Genomic DNA, 21,778 nt, shown 5'->3' on the forward strand with positions numbered 1-21,778 from the left:
GTGTTCAGTTTGACTAGAACGATATCCCAACCAAGAATGTTGCCGGGTGATAACTGATGCCTCTGTGCATCTTGTGCAGACAGCTCTACCAGCGTGTAATAAAACCTGAATTTAACCTCCTGTTTGCTCAGTGTGTTCACTGTCCTCGTGCGTTATTAATCTTCATTTTTAGCAGCATTGTCTTTTCTCTTCCCATTTATTTCGTTTGTAAAAACTACTGTAGGTACTTGTTTAATATATATTTATTTGACTGATGCTTTACGTTTCCTGCCAAGCTGCATTGTAATAATTCTGTCTGACCAGTTCATCATCTCTCCATCTCTGTCTCCCTTATTCATGTTTCTCACCGCTGTGCTTCCTCGCTCACAATCATATGAGTAAATCTGAGTAATGAGCTTAGGAAAAGGCCTGTGCTCAAGCTGTGGATGGCAGACTCTCAGTACTGGGCATGTGCCAGCTCTTTCTGGTGGTGCCCCCTCCCCCCTTCACTCCCCCTCTCCCTCCTCTCTCTTTCCTCCGCCAGTCCAGTCCCACAGGAGTCTCCTTGCAAACAAAGCCCGCAGCATTCTGGGAAAGCCAGTTTTTCTGGTCATGTGGTTCTGGTTGGACAGATATGATGATCATCCTTTTTTAGAGCATTTTATGCTGCTTGTAATTATTTCAGTTAAACTTGATATTGATATCAGGTAGGGTGAGTCAAATTAAATGTGTGCAAACTGTACTTATCATGTAGCTTTCAAAATACATATTTAATTTCTAGATAATCACGTCAGTTTGTGAATGGAAGTGACCACTCAATCTTAGTAAGTGAGTCTCTGAAGCGACTCATTTCCACACAGCTTGAACAGTGATTTGAATTCTGACTGGTCTAAATGTAAGAAAAAATGAGAAGAGAGCCAAATGGAGCATGATTTCTAGCATGGCATGTAGACTGATTTAAATCGGTTTGAAGAGTGTGGCCTAAGTTAGCAGAGCTAGCACCCCCAGCCTTCACATCTCCCTGCAGGTTAATGTTCATATGTTGGAACATATAGCTCTGGTGGAGTCAACCAGATTCAACTTAATCTGCTATTTCTAGATCAAACTACTGTTAAAGCGTTTTATAACACAAGATTCAGTCTGTCATCTGTGAGTATTTACATCGGGGTAGTAGAGCATTATGGCTAGCACTACAGCTACTGTGCGAAATAGCGGGGTCTAGGAGGGGGTTGGGGTTTGAGACCACTTTATTGACACATGAAACTCCCCTGAAAGCCTCAACTGCAAAATATTGGAGCATCTCTTGAGAAGTGTTTATGAATTAATTTTCTCACTTGCAAATATCGCTACAAATTCCATTTGAAAGCATGTCATGTTTGTTTTGAGTTCATCGTAAAGAATTTATTCCCACAAAAGAATGTATTAGAATATTGTGTCTTATAAAGCTTTCAAACTTTGGGGGCCCTGTTTTTTCAATGTTCTGCAACAATGATCTTGCGTTTACATGGTCCATTCTTGCTTAAGGTTAGAAAAAAAATCTGTTATACCCAGACTTGATTGACTGAATTGTGATAGACCTGCTGCGCTTTATCTGGAAATATTTATTTCACCATAAGTCAGTTGGCTGGGTTTATGCACTTATGCATGTATATGTGTGTGTGCATGCTCATATGAGAGGAAAGCATGAGTTTCCTATTCGGTTTTAGAGCAGAGTTGTTCCGTGGTTCTTTGTTTATAAAAATGCTAGATTGGGTTGTAGTCTCATTTACTGCTGCTGTGTGTAAGACTTTTGCCCGATACTGGAGTGCTGGTTAGTGTGGGCCCCCAGGTTGCAGCTGGGTATTTACGGACACTGACTACGTCCCTTGCTAGTGGTGGTTAGCTCTGATACAGCTTACACTCAACTTTTGAGTAGGATTATAGGACTAAATTTTAAAGATATTAACAACTACTTTGAATATCTAGCAATTCTGGTACTATCTAGTGTGGGCTGTTGTATTAAAGGATAAGTTCAGTTTATACAGCTTTTACATTGTTTATAGAATGAAGTAGAACAAAATACTCACCCAGAAGGCTTTCCTGATCCAAACAGTGCTTTGGGAGATATTTCCAAAATCGTGCAGCGGACGTCCATATAATGGGATCCATCGGGGCATAGACAGCGCCGCTCCTAAAACTGCATTAATCGTCCAAAAACTCATGTTTTTCACCAATATTCCATCATGGTCCACTCTGGGTTAGTCCTCTGCTGCAGTTTGTGTCTCTCCAGACAGCGCTGTATAGCTGTAATGACCTCTGAACGGACGAAGACTTTGTTTACGTTTGCCCTTCTGCGCATGCGCAGTACTCTCTGGAGAGCTGACTCCTTTCTTTGAGGGGCAAACTTAAACAAAGTCTTCGTCAGTTCAGAGGTCATTACAGCCACACAGCGCTGTCTGGAGTGACACAGACTGCAGCAGAGGACTAACCCGGAGTGGACCATGATGGAATGTTGGTGAAAAACACGAGTTTTTGGACGATTAATGCAGTTTTAGGAGCGGCGCTGTCTATGCCCCGATGGATCCCATTATACAGACGTCCGCTGCACGATTTTGGATCTAAATATCTCCCGAAGCACTGCTTGGATCAGGAAAGCCTTCTGGGTGAGTATTTTGTTCTACTTCATTCTATAAACAATGCAAAAGCTGTATGAACCGAACTTATCCTTTAACCAAATACGCACCTCAAATCTTAAAATGATTCAAATGGGGGGAAAAAAAATGCTGTGTCAATCATGTCACAGAGGTTGCGGTTCAGACCACAAAGCTGTTTTAAGTCTGTACAAAGTTTAATATTAATTAAACTATTGTTTCCCAATTTATGGAAAAAGAGTTGTCCAGTGACATTAATGGTAAATTAAGGTTTTAAATATTAACAGCAATGTCATGATTATAGGTCATTGTGGTGAAATTTATTACCCCATTCCATCATGATTTGTAACTAATGTGATGAACTCTATACTTTATGTTTACAGTAAATAAAATGGTAGGCAAATAAAAATCCAGCTGTACTTCATGACTCCAGTTGCTGTGGTTGTGTTTTCATGTTGCATGTTCGCCTGTGGGCTGGATAGTGGAAAAACTATCAGCTCAATTTTCATGAAAATTTGAGGAAGGTGGAAGCTTGAGCCAAGAAAAAACTCATCTTATTTTTAACCAGATCTGACGCACGGAAACAATAATAGAACACTGTTTGCCTTGGCCTGCACCATCTAAATTCCTAGTTTTAAAGATAACACTGGCTTTTACTGACATATCTTGGCAAATCTCTAAGTTAAAATGCCTGCCAGATATTTTCTTGTGCTTCATACAGGCTTCAAACCAGTTTTTGTTTCAGGATGCCACAGAAAAAGAACAGGCTTTTCTCGTTTAAACAATACAAATGCACTATATTTTAAAAATCCTGATAGGTGACCTCATGGGTTTTTTTGGCTAGGACTGGCATCTCTTCGTAGCAGAGAGGAAGTTGAAGAATATGCAGGTTTTTTACCGGCTTTTTATTCTTGTATATGAAGAGAATCCTCCGAACCATCCAGTATTCCCAGTTTACTTTACAATGGTCTGGTTTTGGACTTGAATTGGTGAAACCAGACATGACTGAATAGATAATATGGAGGCACTTCATTAAGGGTTGGCCCTGAAAGCCCATGTCCTTAAGAGCACACTCTGGACCAGCAGTTGTTTTTGCAGTGGTTGTGAATAAAGGCCTACAGACACACTGGAGGAGGACTGGACTCTGTCCCAGAAAACCTCCCATCCTGTCAGTGGTGACATGATGAAGCCGTTTAGACAACAGCCATCAGACCGTACTATGCCCCTTTCAGTCTCACCAAACCAGAAGAGAGAATCTGACTTTCAATGACCTTACACTTCTTTTCAATTATGTCATTTTCTAATTACTGTCTTTTGCTTTGTCCAATCCAAGTGTGAGCAGTAGAAAAATACAGATCATTTTATTTTGATGTGGTAATGGAATAATGACTGTTTGCCTATTTGGAGTGACCTAATTTTCTTTTATTGGTTGCCAAATGGAGAAAAAAAACCATTTGACTATTTCATATGTTTTCATCTTGTGCTACATTGAAATTAGGTTTTATTTTCCTAGTTTAAACTTTTTTAAATCCAAAAATGGTTAGATTCCTTAAAGTAATTTCAAGAACTGGAGACAACTATTTCAGCCGTCATGGTAGCAATCCTGTCATTGATTAAATAATATGTCAGCTGAATGCAGCTCATTTTTTTGTGAGGGGTTAGTGAATTATGGTATGCATGCACCTATGGGTGCACTGAGTGGTTTACATCCCGATACCCAATATCTTGTTCTGTTGCTGCATTGGTATGAATTCAAGCACTGGTATTGTAACAAAATGTTTTCATCAAGGACACGCGTGTTAATGAAAACAATTACATGTGGTCTCTATCACAGTTTAGCCCAAGTGGCAACCTCTGGTCTAAGAATGTGAGACAATGCGGAAGAGCTAAAATTTGCTGTTCCTCAAGTGTCCGCTTGAGCTTGGCTCCGGAAGTACCGAAAGTCACAAACACCAAGTAAAAAAAAGCTGCTTTCAAAGCAGAAATTGACCTATTTACAGCCTGGTTTAAAAAACGTCTCCTCTCTGAGTCGCTAATTTTACCATCAGCACACATTTTCTAACTCGGCGGTTCAGAGGATATTAAGATTGCGAGCTCACCCAATCAGAGGCACAGCTCAGGTCACGTAACCAACAGGTGCCCTAAAGCTGTACCCAAAGCCATTTCCACTACTAATATGGCTGCTATAGCCGATGTGCTTCATTTTCCGTATCAGAAACAGACAGGTGATGTCGGGGAGACTATGTCCATGTTTTATACAGTCTATGGTTTAGCCCCAGAATTACTCCTTTGTTTGAATAACTGCATTGTTGTAGGCCTGAAATGCCAATCATATGTTAAGTCTAGGGTTTTGTGCCCCCAATGACCACCTGAAGGTCTGTGGCTCCAGTCAATGGCCTTATGGGTATTTCGGTCATATTTTTGCCTGCAGTTTTCCATCGTAAAATAAATGGGCAAAGAAGCAGCTTTTAGCGTACCATGGTTGGACAGTATCTAGATCTATACAATTGAAATAAAGTTGTACATAGGCTGTCAGATCAAAGTAGCATAAAACTACACAACCTGAACAAAATCAGCTCAGGCATGTGGACATTAACCTCCAAAGAGGACATTTGCCGCATTCGACGAAACACTGGGACTTTGCTTACTCACTATGATCAACCATGGAGTATCAGAGCCATATTTAGGGGTAAAAAAGTAAAGATTTTGAGAATAAAGTCGTAAGTTGTCAAGTTTCAAGAATAAAGTCCTAATAAAACAGGAAAAAAATGTAGGAAATTCAGAATGCTAAGAGGGAAATGTTTTAGTAAAAGGGGCTGAGGACTATCCAGGAAAGCTTGTGTTTTTCCGGGTTAAAGGCACTGTTTCCCATGAGCACAAGCATCCACTGTCATGAGAACATGACTTTTACCAAGGGGTGCATTTGTTTTGAAGCAACTGAAAGGAGCACAGATCTCCTCTTTAACACTATGTTTCTGTGTTCAAAAAAGCTTGTAACCTGATACAGAGCGACAGGGTAATGAATTTATACATAGTACTGCTGTTTGAAATGAGACAACAAGCCATCTTTGGACACTCAGTTTGTAGGGCAGTTTAGTACCTGGCTATATTTAGTGTTACAGCCCGGTGCTCATGTTTTTTCTGCATTTTGGAGGAACATGCATCTCCCTCAGTGGTGCTCAAATGTGAAATCTACATTAAGTTCACTTGTGTCTGTCTGAAATCCAGTCTGAGTGTGTGCATGCAGGAAAGATACAGAAAGAGGAAGTGAGTGGGGGAGATGGGGTGAGCGGAGTGGGAATTACATGGAAGCAGATACGTTGATTGGAGGGTATGTGGTGCTGATGAGGATGTCTGATCAGCTCACATGTAAGGCACTGAAGAAGCTCTGCTCTGCTCTGGATCTTTCTTCTTGTATGATTTATTGATGCTAAATAAACACAGCTCCATAAGCAGCTGTAATTAGACAAGCCACAGGAAAAGCTCTAATAAGAACTGTTAACGTGTCATAAATTTCAAACACAATGTCTCGGACAAAATGAGTGAGTTACGGCTGGACGGAGGAATTTCTGACTTACAGCTGAGCCAAAGATGCCCGATAATGTGCCCCTCTGGCAGCGCAGCGCAGCAGCAATGTTGGTTCGCCCTTTGTGCCTTTGGCAAGCCAGGCCTGTTTCACACACACACACACACACACGCACACACACACACACACACACACACACACACACACACACACACACACACACACACACACACACACACACACGTACACACACACACACACACACACACACACACACACACACACACACTTTTTCTCTTTCTCTTTACCTCCTTCTCTCTCCCTCCCTTAACTCTCATCTCTACTTTTTTTAAATCAGTCTCTGTCTTTTTATCTTTTTTCGCCCTTTCTCTCCCTCACACCCTTCTCTCTTAATACACCGCAATCCCTCTCTTGCTCTTATTTCCCCTCTATCTAGCTACCCCCCACCCCCACCCCCCGCCACTGTGTTTGAGCAGGTGTCAGCATATCCACGGCATCCTTGACTGAGAATTGCTCGTCTGAGGCGGGAACTCTGCCTTTGAAGAGAGTTAAATAATGAAGAGAGCAAATCTATTTTGGATTGTTGTAGTACAAAAGTCAAAGCAGAGACGTTCAGGTCATTGTCTGGTCAGCTCAGTGCATCCTTGTGCAGAGCGTCCTGGAGGACAGATGAAGTGACCCTTTAGTCTCTGGAGAATAAAAAAGAATAAAAAACAAATAGAGCTTTGCATGCTGGTTGATATCCATGCACAGATACAGACAGACGGAGAGAAACTAACGTGTGCCTTTTTACATTTGGATGAAACTAGAAAGTAGAAATGTTTTACATGTTAAGGTGGTTCTTGGTGCCAGTAGATTGATACATACATACACGCAGTGGAGACTGGTCAGAGAGCATTTCTTATTCATTAAGGCACATTGATGGACATGGGGATGCGGAGTACAGACTCAGGTAGGATATAGCCAGCAGGAAGTGAAGGTGTTTTCAAACTGAAAGTTTAGTTGGTCAGAACAATTGCAAATGTAGCAACTTTGACCCTTTTTGAAAGTTAACTAAAAGAAACCCACTCATAATGTGAATAAGTGAACAAGTGAAGTTAATGCCAGTTCCTCGTTATATCGCTAACCAGTCATACCCATGATAAAGTAGGAACACAAACACTCTGTATAAAGCCACAGAACCTTATTTGTTTTGGGATTATGGACTTAACAAAGAGCCTGGGTGCAGCCTTGAGCAGATCAGACATTCTCTGTCAGTGTGTGAGGAGCAGGACAAACCCAGCTGACCTCTGCCTGAGCCCTGTGGTGCTGTGGATGGTGCCCAGAGGTGCCAATGTCAAAGTAGCTGTAACACGCATTGGTTATCTATTTATAGCTTAATAGCTTGGCCATGTCTTTCTCTTTTCTGCTCTTAGTTATAAATACTGTTCTGAAATATTTGCAAAACCAACGTTGACCACTTTCGTTGACTTCTTTTTCATTTACTTATCTCTTCTTTCATTTTTTTTTTTATTGACCCCTATTTACTCAAAATCAGAAAAGATGCATATGGAGCCCTTTCTCTCATGCTCTTACTGTCTCTACCTGCATGTTTGTGTACACTTCATTCACACAGCTATCGTATGTCTATGTGGAATGCCAAAGCTTAAGTTGGGGAGAGCACTACTCCTCTCTTTTTCGTGTACACATATGAAAAATGCCAAGGCAGGGAGAGCAGCAGCAAAGAGCAGGGAGGTTGAGAGCAGAGTAAGTGTCTGTGAAAAAAACAACACTAATAAAACAAAGGTCAGAGGTCATAAAGCTGTTTGCAGGTGAAGCAGGAAAAGGAAGCAGTTTAAATTAAATGCATATTTTTGCTGATGTTCTGTAGGCCAAGCTGGACTTTGTGCTCTGCCTGAACTACTTAGTTTGTTTAAAATGTGCATTTATGTATTTTATAGCTCACATAGTACAGTAGAGTACAGATACACACAGATGCACATCCTGAGAACAATCACAACTGCACACATATTCGAAACACACACTCACACACACTCACACACATTCAAGCCATTCTCTGATGTGACCTTCAGCACATGCAGGCTGGCATTCAATTACCGCCCTGTCAGTGGCCCATCCAGCCCAGTGGCTACACGTCCTTGAGACTCTACGTCCAGTCTATATTCCATTACATCCTCCACATCGGGGGCTGTGTCCGGCATACAGCAGCGCTCATATCCTCATCACCGTGAGCTGCACGCAGCTGCCTGATGTATCCTTAACAAAATCTCTAACTGCAGTGAGCAACGTTCATCCTCGCTCACAGGCTGAATCAATCCACGGCAGGAGGTAAATATTAGATTTTAGTTTTACTGGGTGAAATATTGTGCTGGTGTCATCCCACACACCAAAAAAAAAAAAAAAAAAGAAACCCAAGCGCTGCTTATTCCATATTGCCTCTCACTAAACTCCCTCAGTTTCTCCACAATATTGTTCTGTGTGCTATTGACATCATTACTGTCAGAGCATTTTCCCGGCTTGGCTCTGCCTGATTATTGCCTAGAATTGCCTTGAAAGTCTATTTACAGAACAAATCTGTGATCATTACTGAATGTACAGTGTAGTTTGCTTTTGGTATGAGAGACGTTTTTCAGTCAGTGACACTTGAAAAATGCGGTGAGTTGAAATCTCCTGCTGATGTAACCCCTCGTGCCCCCGCTGTTCTGCTGTGATGATTCATGTGTTGGCCTGCGCAGCTGTTGATTGACCTCGAACAGATGCCTCTTATTGGTTTATGATTTTTTTTCTGTGGTTCAGTAAACTTTTATTTTGCCTACATTGGTCAGCCTTTGATGTTTTTGTCCATATTACGCTTTGATGATTGCATTTTGTAATCTCATAAAGCAGAGTGCGAAGCACTGCCTCGTATAAGTGCCCATTATTAAAGATCATTTTGATTATTAACTGAGTGGGCCAGCAGGAAAACCAGGACTTGAGCTTTAGAGCTTGAGAATGTGATGTGATTGGTTGTGTGTGATTTTCTGCCCTTACTAGGGTCACAAATTTAACCTGTGTTGGTTATTTACAACTGGTAAAAACGCTATAGTTAGTACATTATCTCGTTCATAAAGAAGGAATGAAAAAAAATGTGTTGTAAACTTTGTTTTTCAAGTATTGTTAGAAGTAAAAGAGATTAAGAGCTGCACAGTGGGGCAATGGTTAGCGTTGCAGCCTCAGATTACAAAGGTCACCAGTTAATTTCTCTTTCTGTGTGGAGTCTCCCCGCACATGCATGGGTTGTCCGGGTACTCCAGCTTCCTCTCACAGTCCAGAAACCTGGAGTGAGTGTGTGCAAGAAAGGTTGTCTGTCTCTGTGTGTTGGCCCTGCCACTGACTGGCGACCAGTCCAGGGTGTACTCTACCTACCTACCTACCTGCCTGGAAAGAGAGTAAACCAAGCATTGTTTTGTTTCTTTGACCTAGATTTTGACATTTTGCATGGAAATTTTACATTTGGATGTATATTAAGTTGTTAAGATTCATTTGACGGAAATAAATACTTCTCAAAACTTTATGTTTCACGACAGGAAGTAAAAATATAGCAAATTGCAGAGCTTGTAAAGCATAATGATGAGAAGTATTGCTGTTTTTTTTTTCCAGTGCGTGCAACTTCACAATCAGCACTACATAGAATAGGGGTTAGTTCTTGCTTATCATCTGCATATAAAGTAATCCTAGCATTGAAGACATATTAACATTTTAATTTCTTTGCATGCAGATCATTTCATTTTTATGGTTGAGTCTAACGTGAGTTACAAAGTACATTCAATGTGGTTTGTTATTGCTAGTGGTGGCATACACCAAGTATACGCATTAAGGATACATTTAGGTATGCAAGTAAAAAAATGGAAAAGCTGTGGCTCAGTTACTTTAGATAAAATCAGTTTATATGAAAACCTGGGGTTTCATCCTGATGAATTCATAACTTGTAAGTAAGTAGCCAAGCAGCAACCTTTGACAAATCAGTCCAAACCAGATGCATTAAAGGCTCCCTCAGTTTCACCCCTTTGTTTCACACTAGGTCAAAGTAATGTTGAGTTAGCATTTCGAGTATTGCAACCATCATAATTAATATTGCTGCAAAACTCAGACTTCAGGAACCAGTGAGTGACGTTGCAGAGACTTAGCCAATGTTTTAAACAGTCTGTGGCTGTGTCCCTTGTTGACTTTGTGGGGAGAGATCCAAAACTATACAGAAACCATTTTGTGCTTTATATCTTAAGTTTTACCAAAGCTGGAAGAAAAAAGCTAAATATATCATGTCAAATAGCAGAATTAAGAACATCAGCATCATTGATCTAGACGCTAAAGATTTTTTATTTATTTATTTTTTTGCACAAATCAGAGCTGGTTTTACTCCTCTGGCCACTAAAGCTGGTCGATCCAAAAATGATTAGGAGGAGAAAAATGATAGTGTTTTTGTGCTGCACAAACTAGGATTCCAGAGTTAATGGTCCATGAAATGTTTCTACAAAACTTTAAAGTGTTCAAGTCTACAGATGAGACTTAATGCGCCAAGGTTTACTGATTAACCAGTCTCAAAAGCCTATACATCAAGAGATTTATACGTGTGCATCCTCATTTTTAGCTATACTATATGAGAAATATTCACTAATAACTCAGTTTCTTCTTGTTTTTCAGACCTTTGTGTTTTCCATCTGGCCCTGGCTTGTTATTCACAGTTTCCTATAGATTTATGCGTGACACATCCAGAATGAAAATAAGTCTTGTTTTTCCTCAAGTTTTGCTAAATATCTGATGGTACTTGTGTTTGTGCTTTTATAAATATACTTTACATAAACCAATCATTGAAATTTATGTAGAAAAACATGTAACTTTTAGACCTCTTGACAGTCTCGACACGCCTCGTTTTATGATACTTGGATTTACCAGTGTTGACCTTACTTACAGCTCAGGCCCACTGTGGCCCCACTGCTTTAAACTTTGCCTAAAAATGAAGAATGATCCCTGTGTATCTCTCTTTTCTACCTGAATCACCTGCTGTATAGATGATTTATCTGACAGGTGACTGAATTGTTATCCTTCAGGAATTCATGATCACAGCAGTAAATCCACCGTGATGTGAGGATGAATGCATAAAACATATTGGCGTCATGGATTTATTTACTGTATGATTTATGCAGATCTTACTCAACAGTTTTCTACCTTTGTATATTTTTTTAGCTTTAGTTGAGCTTTGTTGACATTTACAACACCAAAGCAATCATCATTTCTTAACTGTATTGATCCTTTTATATCTACGGTATGGTTTATTTGGAAGATCTTAAGCATGGAGTCTTGTATAACATTTATGTCTTGTTGAGAGCATAAATTCTTACTCTTGAATAAGCCCTCATAAACCCTGGTGGGTCACACTGTCTCCATTAAGAAAATGAAAAAGGCAAAAGCATTGACCGGGCCTGCTCTGATTGTCCTCTCATGAGGTTCCCATAAAGGAATTGGAGAATCATTAGCCCTCCAATATATTATCTCACGTCTTTAAAGCCTTTACTCTGTTCAAGAGGTGCTCCTAACACCACCAGGATCCAAAAGTAATGACAGCCAGAAACCCAAGCCTTAAAACTTCTGCAACATGAACCGTCTGCAGAGAAAACAATAGATTTGAGCAGCAGCATGCGCCGTGTGGGCAGCCTTCAGGTCAAGTGACTCTACTTACTCAAACCAAACAATGTGTCCAGTGTGTTTCATTATAGATGGCAGCTTGCTCTTTGTTTTATTGTAATGAAAGCAGGGGAACAAGTGCAAGACTCAGAAGTAGAGACGGGAGACCACAACACAATAAATTATCTAACACTGATGGTCAAACATGCACAATGTTTCCTCAGAAACAAACTTGATATAAAGATAGACATATTTCTATTACCTTCTTTATCCATTGCTTGAATTTGTAATTATTTCTTTTATCATATAATGTGTATAGAGATTTCTTTAATGGTATTTTGTACTGTAGAAGATGAAATCTCCAAATTATTCTGTGGAACATTTTTCAAAAAATGATGAACTACTAACTACTAACACTGAGTGGTGAACCGCTTCCCCTTTTTACTTTTGAGATACTCAGCCTCTCACAAGTGCTTTTTTCACACCCAGTATTGTCACTTAGCGGTTGAAAATAGATCTTATAACTTGAAAAATATTCTTACAGGGGTTTTTGTTTTCAACCCACAACTTTTTCAGTGTTTTGTTGTTCCTGTCCCAACTTTCTAGAAATGTATTCTACCCTCATCATTTTGAAAATTGGCATATAATTTTCATTAACAACATATTTTTCTGGGTTTTTCTGTCTTATTGGCAATATTATTATTAATTAAAATTTGGATTTTAAAACCAGCAAAAGCTGTTTTTTAAAAACCTTAAACGTGGAATTGGAATTGTTCTATTATTATATAAGTAGCAGGAAAAATGAATTCTTGTAGACTCTATAAGTTCACTAAAACACTGCATTTATCTGGTATACATATCTGACTCTTTTTCCACAATATGTATTACAGAGAAGAAAAATATCAATGTATTTTTAAATGTTCTGCATAGTTGCACAGCTACTAAAGAGAATGAATTTGCTAGCCTTAATGCTACACTAAGCTAACTGGCTACGGTATCTGTATGTTTGACAGAAGAGGGCGTAATTAGAAAAAATCTTGTCCTAAAATTTTGGCAAAAACCAAGTTGCATCATCCTGTATTAATTTATGAAAACTACGTGAAATAGCAAAAAAAATCAGTTCCTCAAAATTCCACACACTGAGTCAGAAAAGCTGATTTTTACAGCGTTAACAAACATGTTTACAGCCTTGTTCAAGAAACAGATTGTGTCTGAATAGCTTTTTTTTGTGTGAAAACACATTGAATTTTGAACTCATTGTTTTTCGAGTCATTAAGCTTACAAGTTTTGCCCATGTAAAGGTTTGGTTGTAGGCCTGCACAATATATTGTTTGAACATCGCCATCGCAATAGTCATATCGTGTATGTGATGTGACTATCGCATTTCCCCTATTTATTGGAGAAATGGAAAAAAAGCAGCTGAAATTGGAACCTATTCTATTTTGAACAGACACATGGCCTCCTGGATCCCCAATCCAGCAATCTTCATCATTCACAGATATACCCCCTTAGCCTGGGTTAAATGGTATAATAGGAATACAATGTTGTCATTGTGAGTCAACCAAATTCTCCCCAAACAGAGCTATGCAAGTCATCTGGTGAAATTTCTTCTATCTTTAATAATGCAATATATATCGCAACCCCCCCAAAAATCGCAATGTCAGTTTTTTCCAATATTGTGCAGCCCTATTTGGTTGACTGTACTTTCACGAGGCCATTCTGTAGCTGTCAGCAAAGAGGCTTAAGGCCTGCCTCTTTACCTCATTTTAACTCCCATAAAGCTGAGTTGAGTTTAGCATTTTGATGGGCTTCAAAACTCTGAATCATAAACAAATGGGTGACATCATAGGAACTACATCCATATATTAGACAGTCCACGGCAAAGTTGAACCTTTCCAAAACTGCTTAACACCTGCTTTGGGGCCCCAAATTAGTATTCACTGATCTCAAAATTCAAAGTGAGTGGACATTTCCAAAGAGTATTTAACAAGCAAAAATGTGCTGTGTTTGCTTTGGCACCAGTCCTGGATGGGGTTTTGAAAGGAGTTATTATAATCTTTTTTTAAAGGTGTTATAAATGGAGCAAGCTCAGGTGTGAATTTCAGGCTTTTGCAATCCTGAAAGGATTAGTGCTCTCTGCAGCAATTATTTATCCTCTTGTTTAGTCACAGGAATTTTAAACATTTTGACACTCCTCTCAGTTTAATTGTGAAAAGAAATGGTGCTTTGGTTTAAGTGATTTTGTAAACTTTTGTTTTCTGTGTCACTTTTGTCAGCAGCCAGTCGTGTTATGCACATTTTTTCCGGTAGCATTGAGACTGTTTTGATGGATCTTAACCTTGTAGGTTTGTTTTCCGCCTTGCTACACTTTTCTGTCAGAGAGCTACAGCAGCTGTTGAGTGGTCATGTGCCTTTTTGTTTAGCTCAGGTTAGCACAGCATTACTGATTTTCTTTCTTGAGTACTATCAGAAGCTGATTTTAGGACTGAGGCTTGGTAGCTGGCAGACCATATTCCCATGTAAAATAATGTGATTTGATTAAATCTGCTCTGTTTCAGGCCAAAATCTGTTCTAGCTGAAGTGAATAAACTGGATTAACTCTGTCACATGATGAGGCAAATTAAAGCAGCAAACACAATCACAAAATGATGTATATGGCCTTAAGGAAAGTTAAAGTCGGTGGAAATATTTTGTTTTCAAGCCACTGTGCACATCAGAAACGAGACAGGATTGGTAGGCTATAGTATAGAGGTGGTGGTGGGACATCATTACCCATGACTTCACCAGCGCAGCTTGAGCTCATAAGTCCCAATGTATTCGTTCTGCTTGTAAAAAATAGCCTGTTAATGCAAATGACACTGCTAATGAAAGCGTTAAGTTATTCAGCTGGTGTTCCTCTAGAGTGATACGTCAGCACGTCCCTTGATCCCTGAAGCGATTTCCCTCTGGGGGGGTGAGGGCGGGTAGTCATGCTTGCTCTGACGGCCAAGATACAGCCGGTTCAATGAGAGCGGGGGTGGCAGCTGGAGAAAATCCATTCCCAGAGTGAGCGTTCTGCTGAGGCAGGTATGCCGACCTTTCAGTCATCTGATAGGTCAACGCTCGGCAGCGTGCCTGGACATTTGTGGCGAAATGCCAGGGCCTGGTGGTGCTCATAGTAAAGCTTATCTGAGCAGCAGCCAGTGATGATCAATGGGAACGCTTGGCAGCTCATTTATAGTACAGTATGGCAGAGCCACAAAACACTCACCAACAGATGCAGGTGACAGATGACGATGGGCTGTTCTGTGGAGGGATGAGGAGGGCTGATGAAAGAGAGAGGGTTTACCCATGTGCAGGGTGACTCAGGATGTGGACCCTGAGGGTTCAGTGTATCTGGAGCTTAATGTAGTTTAAATGTGGAGTGTAGTATTTGAGTCAATCACCTGTAAATGCTACCAAATTATTGTTGTAAATTAGCCCCGGATGACTTGGATGGGATGAGACTTTTTGGCTTTCTCTGTGCTCTGTAAGACCTGTTGTCCTATGGCCCTACAAAGACTGAAGCCCCATTCAAATCTTAACTAAATGTCGTCCCTTGTTTCTCTCAGGTGCCCACGGAGTGAGAGAGGAGCCCCGGTTTGTGACGGCGCGCGCTGGAGAGAGCGTGATCCTGGGGTGTGACGTGTCCCCTCCCCTGGATGGCCAGCAGCCTCCCTATGTGGTGGAGTGGTTCAAGTTTGGAGTGCCTATTCCCTTCTTCATTAACTTCCGCTTCTACCCTCCTCATGTGGATCCAGAGTACACTGGTAAGATGTCTGATGATTCAGCTGATTCAGACCATTGATAGGCTCCCATGTAGTAACAGCTGACCTTATTAGTGATAGATAAGTGTTGACATAAATGCTCACGTGTGTTGAACCGTCTCATCATAGTTTGAGAATATTCTGATGGATTGAGATCTAAATCTTTGTCTATGCCATGTAGCGAGTCCCGGGAGTTTACGCCCAGAATACTGTCTAAACCAGCCTTTATCAGTGCTTAAATGTTATTTGCTGAGTAATTTTGCATTGTTTGAGTTGTTTATTGATGTATAACTTAAAAAACAACAGATTTTAGTTGATAACTAGAATGATTCTGCAAAAACATCCTATGATCAGACATTATATAGATTTCTCCTCCTCACTGCTATAGACCTAATTACAAGCTTCTGGCTGACTGCACAGACGTTTCTGACAAGCAGCTTAACGTATCACTGTGCAAATGTGCTGTGCTCATGTACCTGCCAATCTGTCTTCACTGACGGGATTGACTCACATTTTTCTGTTTTCTCTCAGACTGGCTCTTGAGCTGTTTGTCCTGTAAGTGTGAGACACAATACAGCAAAACTGAGACCTTGAAGTACAAAGAGGTTTCTTGCTTTGTGAACTGCTCTTCTCTTGTTTCTAACATGGCGTTCAGGCCTGTGCATCTGCTGCCTCCGAGTGCAAGGAGGGAAATTACTGCGCCTCAGCAATTTACGACTGCATTGTACATACATTCTTTCCTACACAGTCTGGTGACAATGCAGCACAGAGCACATACAGCACAGAGGCAGTTCAGTATATTAAAAACCTGACATGCTGTATGTGTAAAAAGGGGAGGAGGGGGGTTCTGGAGAGCATAATCTTATGAAAAGAAGCAGTAAAATCATTACTTATAAGAAGCTGCAACACACAGCTAACTGTAATTTAACAGAAGGTTGACTCACAGGATGTATTAAACCTGCATTAACTGATTGTTTGGCCTCCTGGGGGCAGAGGAGACAGCCTATAAACAAAACACTGACATTCCCTCAGCTGCCAAAATTGTTTCTGTGATATTCAGCCTGCAACTAGAAATACTACTAGTGGTGAAAAAAACAACCTCAAAACGATACTTTCATCAACATTTCTCTAAACCTGTGATTAAAATCTGTACATATACTAAACAATCTATACAAAATTCTTCTCTCTTTTTTATTTTTAGTTTTGCGCATAATTTTCTTTGAAAGTAACAACTTAAAGATTGTACTTTAATAACTGTCTCCTGTGTAGAACATTGGGTTATGTCAGATTTGGCGCCTCCTGTGGTCAAGGCTGGATTTCTCCTCTCTTTGCTTACTTTGTCCTGTACATGTGTAAAGGATGGTTCATAGCTCTGCATTGGCCCTATGTTGTTGTGCTTTGTGTGAGCCCAGCATACTTCCTTATTAAAGTGTACATGTTGCTCTGCAGCTCTACTCCTAAACACATGAGGGTAGTGTTGTCTGTGTAGAATAGAATAGAAGAGAAAATATTTTATTTATCTCCAAGGGGAAATTCAGGAGTCACAGCAGCAATCAAGAAAACAAAAGTAAGAAAGTGTATAGAAAGTGCAGAAAGGCCCACTACAAAATAGATGATGACAGCTTGTCCATCATTCTCCAGTCAGCCAGCCTCGACCTCCACAGGGTCCAGGACTGATCTTCTTCAGCAGTCTGTTCAGTCTCTGTCTCCTGTATCCTGTCCACTCACAGCTGGTGAAGTTTTTCCATTGTGGCATTTATGTCCAGTGTTAGCTCCGTTAGCCATGTCTGTGAATAGTATGATGCTACTCTGCCCTCTGGTATTCCCTCTGTTGCTGGGTTAGCATGGCTAGCTTGTCCATCTTATTGGAGATAGATCTTACGTTCCCAGTAACGATGGATGTCATCACTTCTTAGCTCACACCTGAGAACCAGCACGTTGTCCTCACCTCCTTCTCCTCACCTTGTGGGAAAACACCAGGCCTTGCACCAGTTAGCATTGACATTCTACAGGCTGCTAACAGCTGCTTTCACCTGTAAACAGTGCGGCCATGTAGGATCTCCAGACAAACACAGGAGAAAAAGTAGTAAAAATATTGCTAAAGCCACAAAAAGTTTGGTGTCCATGATCAACAAATGAGCCATAAAAAGTAATGACCCACTCCAAATACAAAGATGATGAAAAAGAGATGAAGAAACTACAAGAAATGGACAAGGCAGAGGGAGCTGCCACAGCAGGCACACAGTAGTGCCACAATAGTGCAGCGTCTTGTACATGTATGACCACTACACTGCCTTTTTCTAGTCCTGCTATGTTTTCTATCTCAAAGTGATTTTGAGTGTGAAACTTGTAGATACACGTTACAGTTTATCATAAAGCAGACATTAGAGGAGAAAAATGTGGCTGATGTGTCTATTATACTGCTCAGAGGACCAATCCCTGGGCTTGCAGTCTGCACCAGGGCCATCAGCCTACATGCATAGTGTTCTCGGTCAAAAAGGAGCAACACTAAACCACAATGTAGGATACGCTGTCAATTCAATGCACATTTGTAACGCAGTATTGAACAGTGATTGTATAAGAAGAAATCTCTTGAAATGCTTATCACTGACCAGGAATCTGTCCTTGGGAAAGTATACAAAAATCTGCTTTTCTGGATGCTCCAAAGCTACTAGTTTCCTGGTTGTTGGTTAGAAGTTGCAACCCGCCACCTTGACTCTTTGCTGGATATCATTCCCATGTTTTCTTTCAAACATTTCCTTTCACATGTTCCAAAAGACAGCTTAAGGAAAATGAATAACCCTTAAACGGAAGTAATGAGCCAAGCGTGTTCATGAAGTTTAAGGTCTTGAAACATGACAGCACTGTTTGCTTTCCTTTCTGTTTAGTGCTACCTTTAAACCTCCTCTCAGACCATATGTTAGCCTCCACTCTCACAGAGTTCTTGCAGCAGGAAATTGGTTCCTCTCATGTTGTTTTGGTGTCTGTGACGAGATGGCGAGCTGTCAGAACTGGGTCAGAATTATCCCTCCCTGCTCTCACCTCTTTACCAAGTACAAACCCCTGCCTGACCTGGTAATATGCTGTGAATCGAAAACAAAGTGCGGCTTGTTGAAGAGCTGGAGGATTCATCTCTCTGGAGTGAGTGAAAAGTGTGGACATAACAGATTTGTCAGGTTTTTGTATTTTGTATAAATGGACTTTAAGTGGTGTAAATTGTATTGAATTCATTGTAATGCCTCCCTGTGGGCTTTTCAAGTGAGGCCGTCACTGCCAAGAGGACTAATGGCGGTGACTCACTGTCTGGGGAACCTTCTTTTTTTTTGAGGTTGTAGTGGCCACTGTGGAAAAACTGCTGGATGCTGCTCTTTGTTTACTCTAGCCTTCTGACTAGCAGCATGGAGCTAACAGCGCTTTTCAAACAGCATCACACTCCACTGTGGGATTCTGCCATGTGGCGTCAAGTCCACTGTTGAGGAATTACCAGTGAACAGATGCAGCATGAATATGGCCGCTCTCATTACATAGATTAAAGTCGGTTGTGGGGATTGCATGTGCGTGGTGACAGTGTGATAATGACACTGGACTGCGGCTTATGAGATGCTCTTTGGGACCCTGCAGTCTCAGAGCTCATTTGGACTATTCCCATGAATTGTTATCGCTCAATATGAATAAAATTGGTGAATTAGACTAAATGTGATTTGATTCCGTCACACAGCTGCTGCCAAAACACAGCAGATTATCCATGAATACTGTACTTACTGTATGAATCAAAACATTTAGCCTGAAGATCTTCAAGATAGGAAATCTATCTGTGGGTCAATCACTCTTTGTGAGTCAGTGAGCGATGCCATTGTTTAATTTCCAGTCATGCTAATCTAGTCTGCCAGTATACTCATTTTAATATGCAACTCAAGAGTCCTCAAAGAGGAGATAAGATTTCTTTCCTTATTACATCTGTGTCCTATTATCCCTGTTTGAATAAGTGCTTAATGAGAAATATACAACTCCTCACAGACCCAATCCATCCCTGATCATTTTGATGGTTTGTCCTGCAGCCATATGGAAATTACATTTAAAACCATGTTTTTTAAGTCAGCCCAAGTGATGATGCAATCAATAATTCAGATATGCAGCTTGATGAAATTTAGATCGTCCTGCAGAAACCTTTGCAACAGTTCTTCACAAATTATGTAAAAAGCAATCGACTTTACGTACACTGCTTCAAAAGTAAAAGTTTTGAAGTGTTTAAAGCACTCTGTGAATCCATTTGAATCAGTAATCCTATGTTCACCCATTAAAAATAAAATATTGTAGCTGTGGTATTTTTATTTGGTCACCATTAAGCAGCAACCTTCAGTCTAATGACAATTCAGAAGTGCTAGAATCTGCTGTTGGTCAAGTGTACGCTTAAGGCTAGCTCTGGAAGACTTTGATTTTGTTGGAGATATTGTTTTTTGTAAAAAGATAAAATGTGCTCAGTGTTGGTGTTTTCCTGGGTGTTGGTAATTCAGAATTCAAATTTCAGTTCGAATGATGAGGTCATTTGTGGATTTGGTGCATCAAAAAATCCACTAATTGGATCTTTGTTTGTTTGGTAAAAGGGGAATTTGTTGGCTCTTCTCTGCTCTCTGTCCTTTCCTTTCCATAAATTATAGCTTTCAGTCAGTAAAGTGGAAAGTAACTCAAAGAGAAATCTCAAACTGCTCTGCTGATATTTGAATACAGATATTTAAAGATACTGTGAGAAGGATCATTTGTATTTGCACTCCCTCGCCACCTTGTGGCCCGGAGTCTCACGCATGCTGTCGTATATTACTTTAACCAGGAGTGTTTTTGTTTTGGTATTAAATGGAGTTCGGATCTGAACAAATTTTCTTTGTTTAAGACAACCTTTTACTGAATACAAAGTGCTGAGGTAAGGTATTTATCAGTACAGCTACGTATACGTTTGAAAAATGACATTAAGCAAATGTTGTAGCAGCCGGCTACATTGCTATATCATCAGCCCAGACGTATCTGTGATGTGACAACAAGTTAACACTGTCAGTTTGTATGTAGTTTAGTAGCCATTTATATTTAACAGCCCAGTGCTCTAAGACAGGGGTGGCCAACCAGTCAGACTGAGAGCCACAAAATTACTGTGGTACTACAAAGAGCCACATCACACAGCTCTATCTATCTATCTATCTATCTATCTATCTATCTATCTATCTATCTATCTATCTATCTATCTATCTATCTATCTATCTATCTATCTATCTATCTATCTATCTATCTATCTGTCTATCTATCTATCTGTCTATCTATCTATCTATCTATCTAGATAGATAGCCATATGCACATGAGCGATTGAGATGAGTACATGAAGAGGAGAAACCGAAACTTAAGCATCAATCTCATCACCTAAGTATTGATCAGTAATGATCCCAACGAAGGCATCAATATATCAATATTTTAGTTTGATCAGCAGACCACTACTCATAACAATATACAGATTGATATATATTATTTATAAATGGATCGAAGAGCCGCACACTGAAAGTTAAAGAGCCACATGCGGATCGTGAGCCACAGGTTGGCCACCCCAGCTCTAAAGACATGTCTGTAATGTGTAATGTTAGTGGTTAGCTATGTCCTGCCAGTCATCTACCAAGCAGAGCTAACGTAACCTCACTCTTCATTTTATTGATGGACTCTCAAGTTTGAACAGACCACTGCAGAATGACTGCTGCATGTGGGTTGGAATAAACATTATCACAAACAGCTTAGCCCGTGTGTTAGCCTTTAGTTTGGGCTGTATCACTCGCCCGTTTAGCTTTCTTCTGCTCTTCTGTCCTTTTCTGTCTGACTGGTAGGCTCCAGTGTCCACCATCACAACAAAATTAATCACATAAATCATTTTCAGCAGAGGTAAAACACAGATTTCTGCGATTTTTCTCTTCTCTCTACTCAACTTCGTCAGCTGGCGTGATGTTGTCATAGAGACTTAGACGTGCGGTAAATCAAGTCGCAATTTCAAATAACCTGTAACCTGGCGCTGATTATCTAGATTTAGATGTGGATTATGATCAGGCATATGTCCAGAAGGGAGACTTTTTCAAGATCACTTTCAAACTCCTCACAACCCCTTTAAGACACAAATAGGTCAACCTCAAGTATTTCTGTAAGGGTTG

At 40.3% G+C, this 21,778-nt stretch overlaps 1 protein-coding gene across 4 annotated transcripts in view; it reads left to right on the forward strand.

The window, feature by feature from the left end:
- Positions 1 to 21,778, forward strand: part of igsf9ba (immunoglobulin superfamily, member 9Ba) — an 82,066-nt gene that overhangs the window by 10,089 nt on the left and 50,199 nt on the right. For all 4 annotated transcript variants that reach the window (XM_074680466.1, XM_074680463.1, XM_074680464.1 and 1 more), the window contains exon 2: positions 15,408 to 15,605. In XM_074680466.1, the coding sequence (XP_074536567.1) occupies positions 15,408 to 15,605 (198 nt within the window). The remainder of the gene's footprint in view (positions 1 to 15,407; positions 15,606 to 21,778) is intronic.

The sequence above is a fragment of the Halichoeres trimaculatus genome, unplaced genomic scaffold, assembly GCF_033239565.1.
Source record: "Halichoeres trimaculatus isolate MK-OKI-2021-1 unplaced genomic scaffold, fHalTri1.1 fHalTri1_scaffold_9, whole genome shotgun sequence".
In the NCBI taxonomy this organism is placed as follows: Eukaryota; Metazoa; Chordata; class Actinopteri; order Labriformes; family Labridae; genus Halichoeres; species Halichoeres trimaculatus.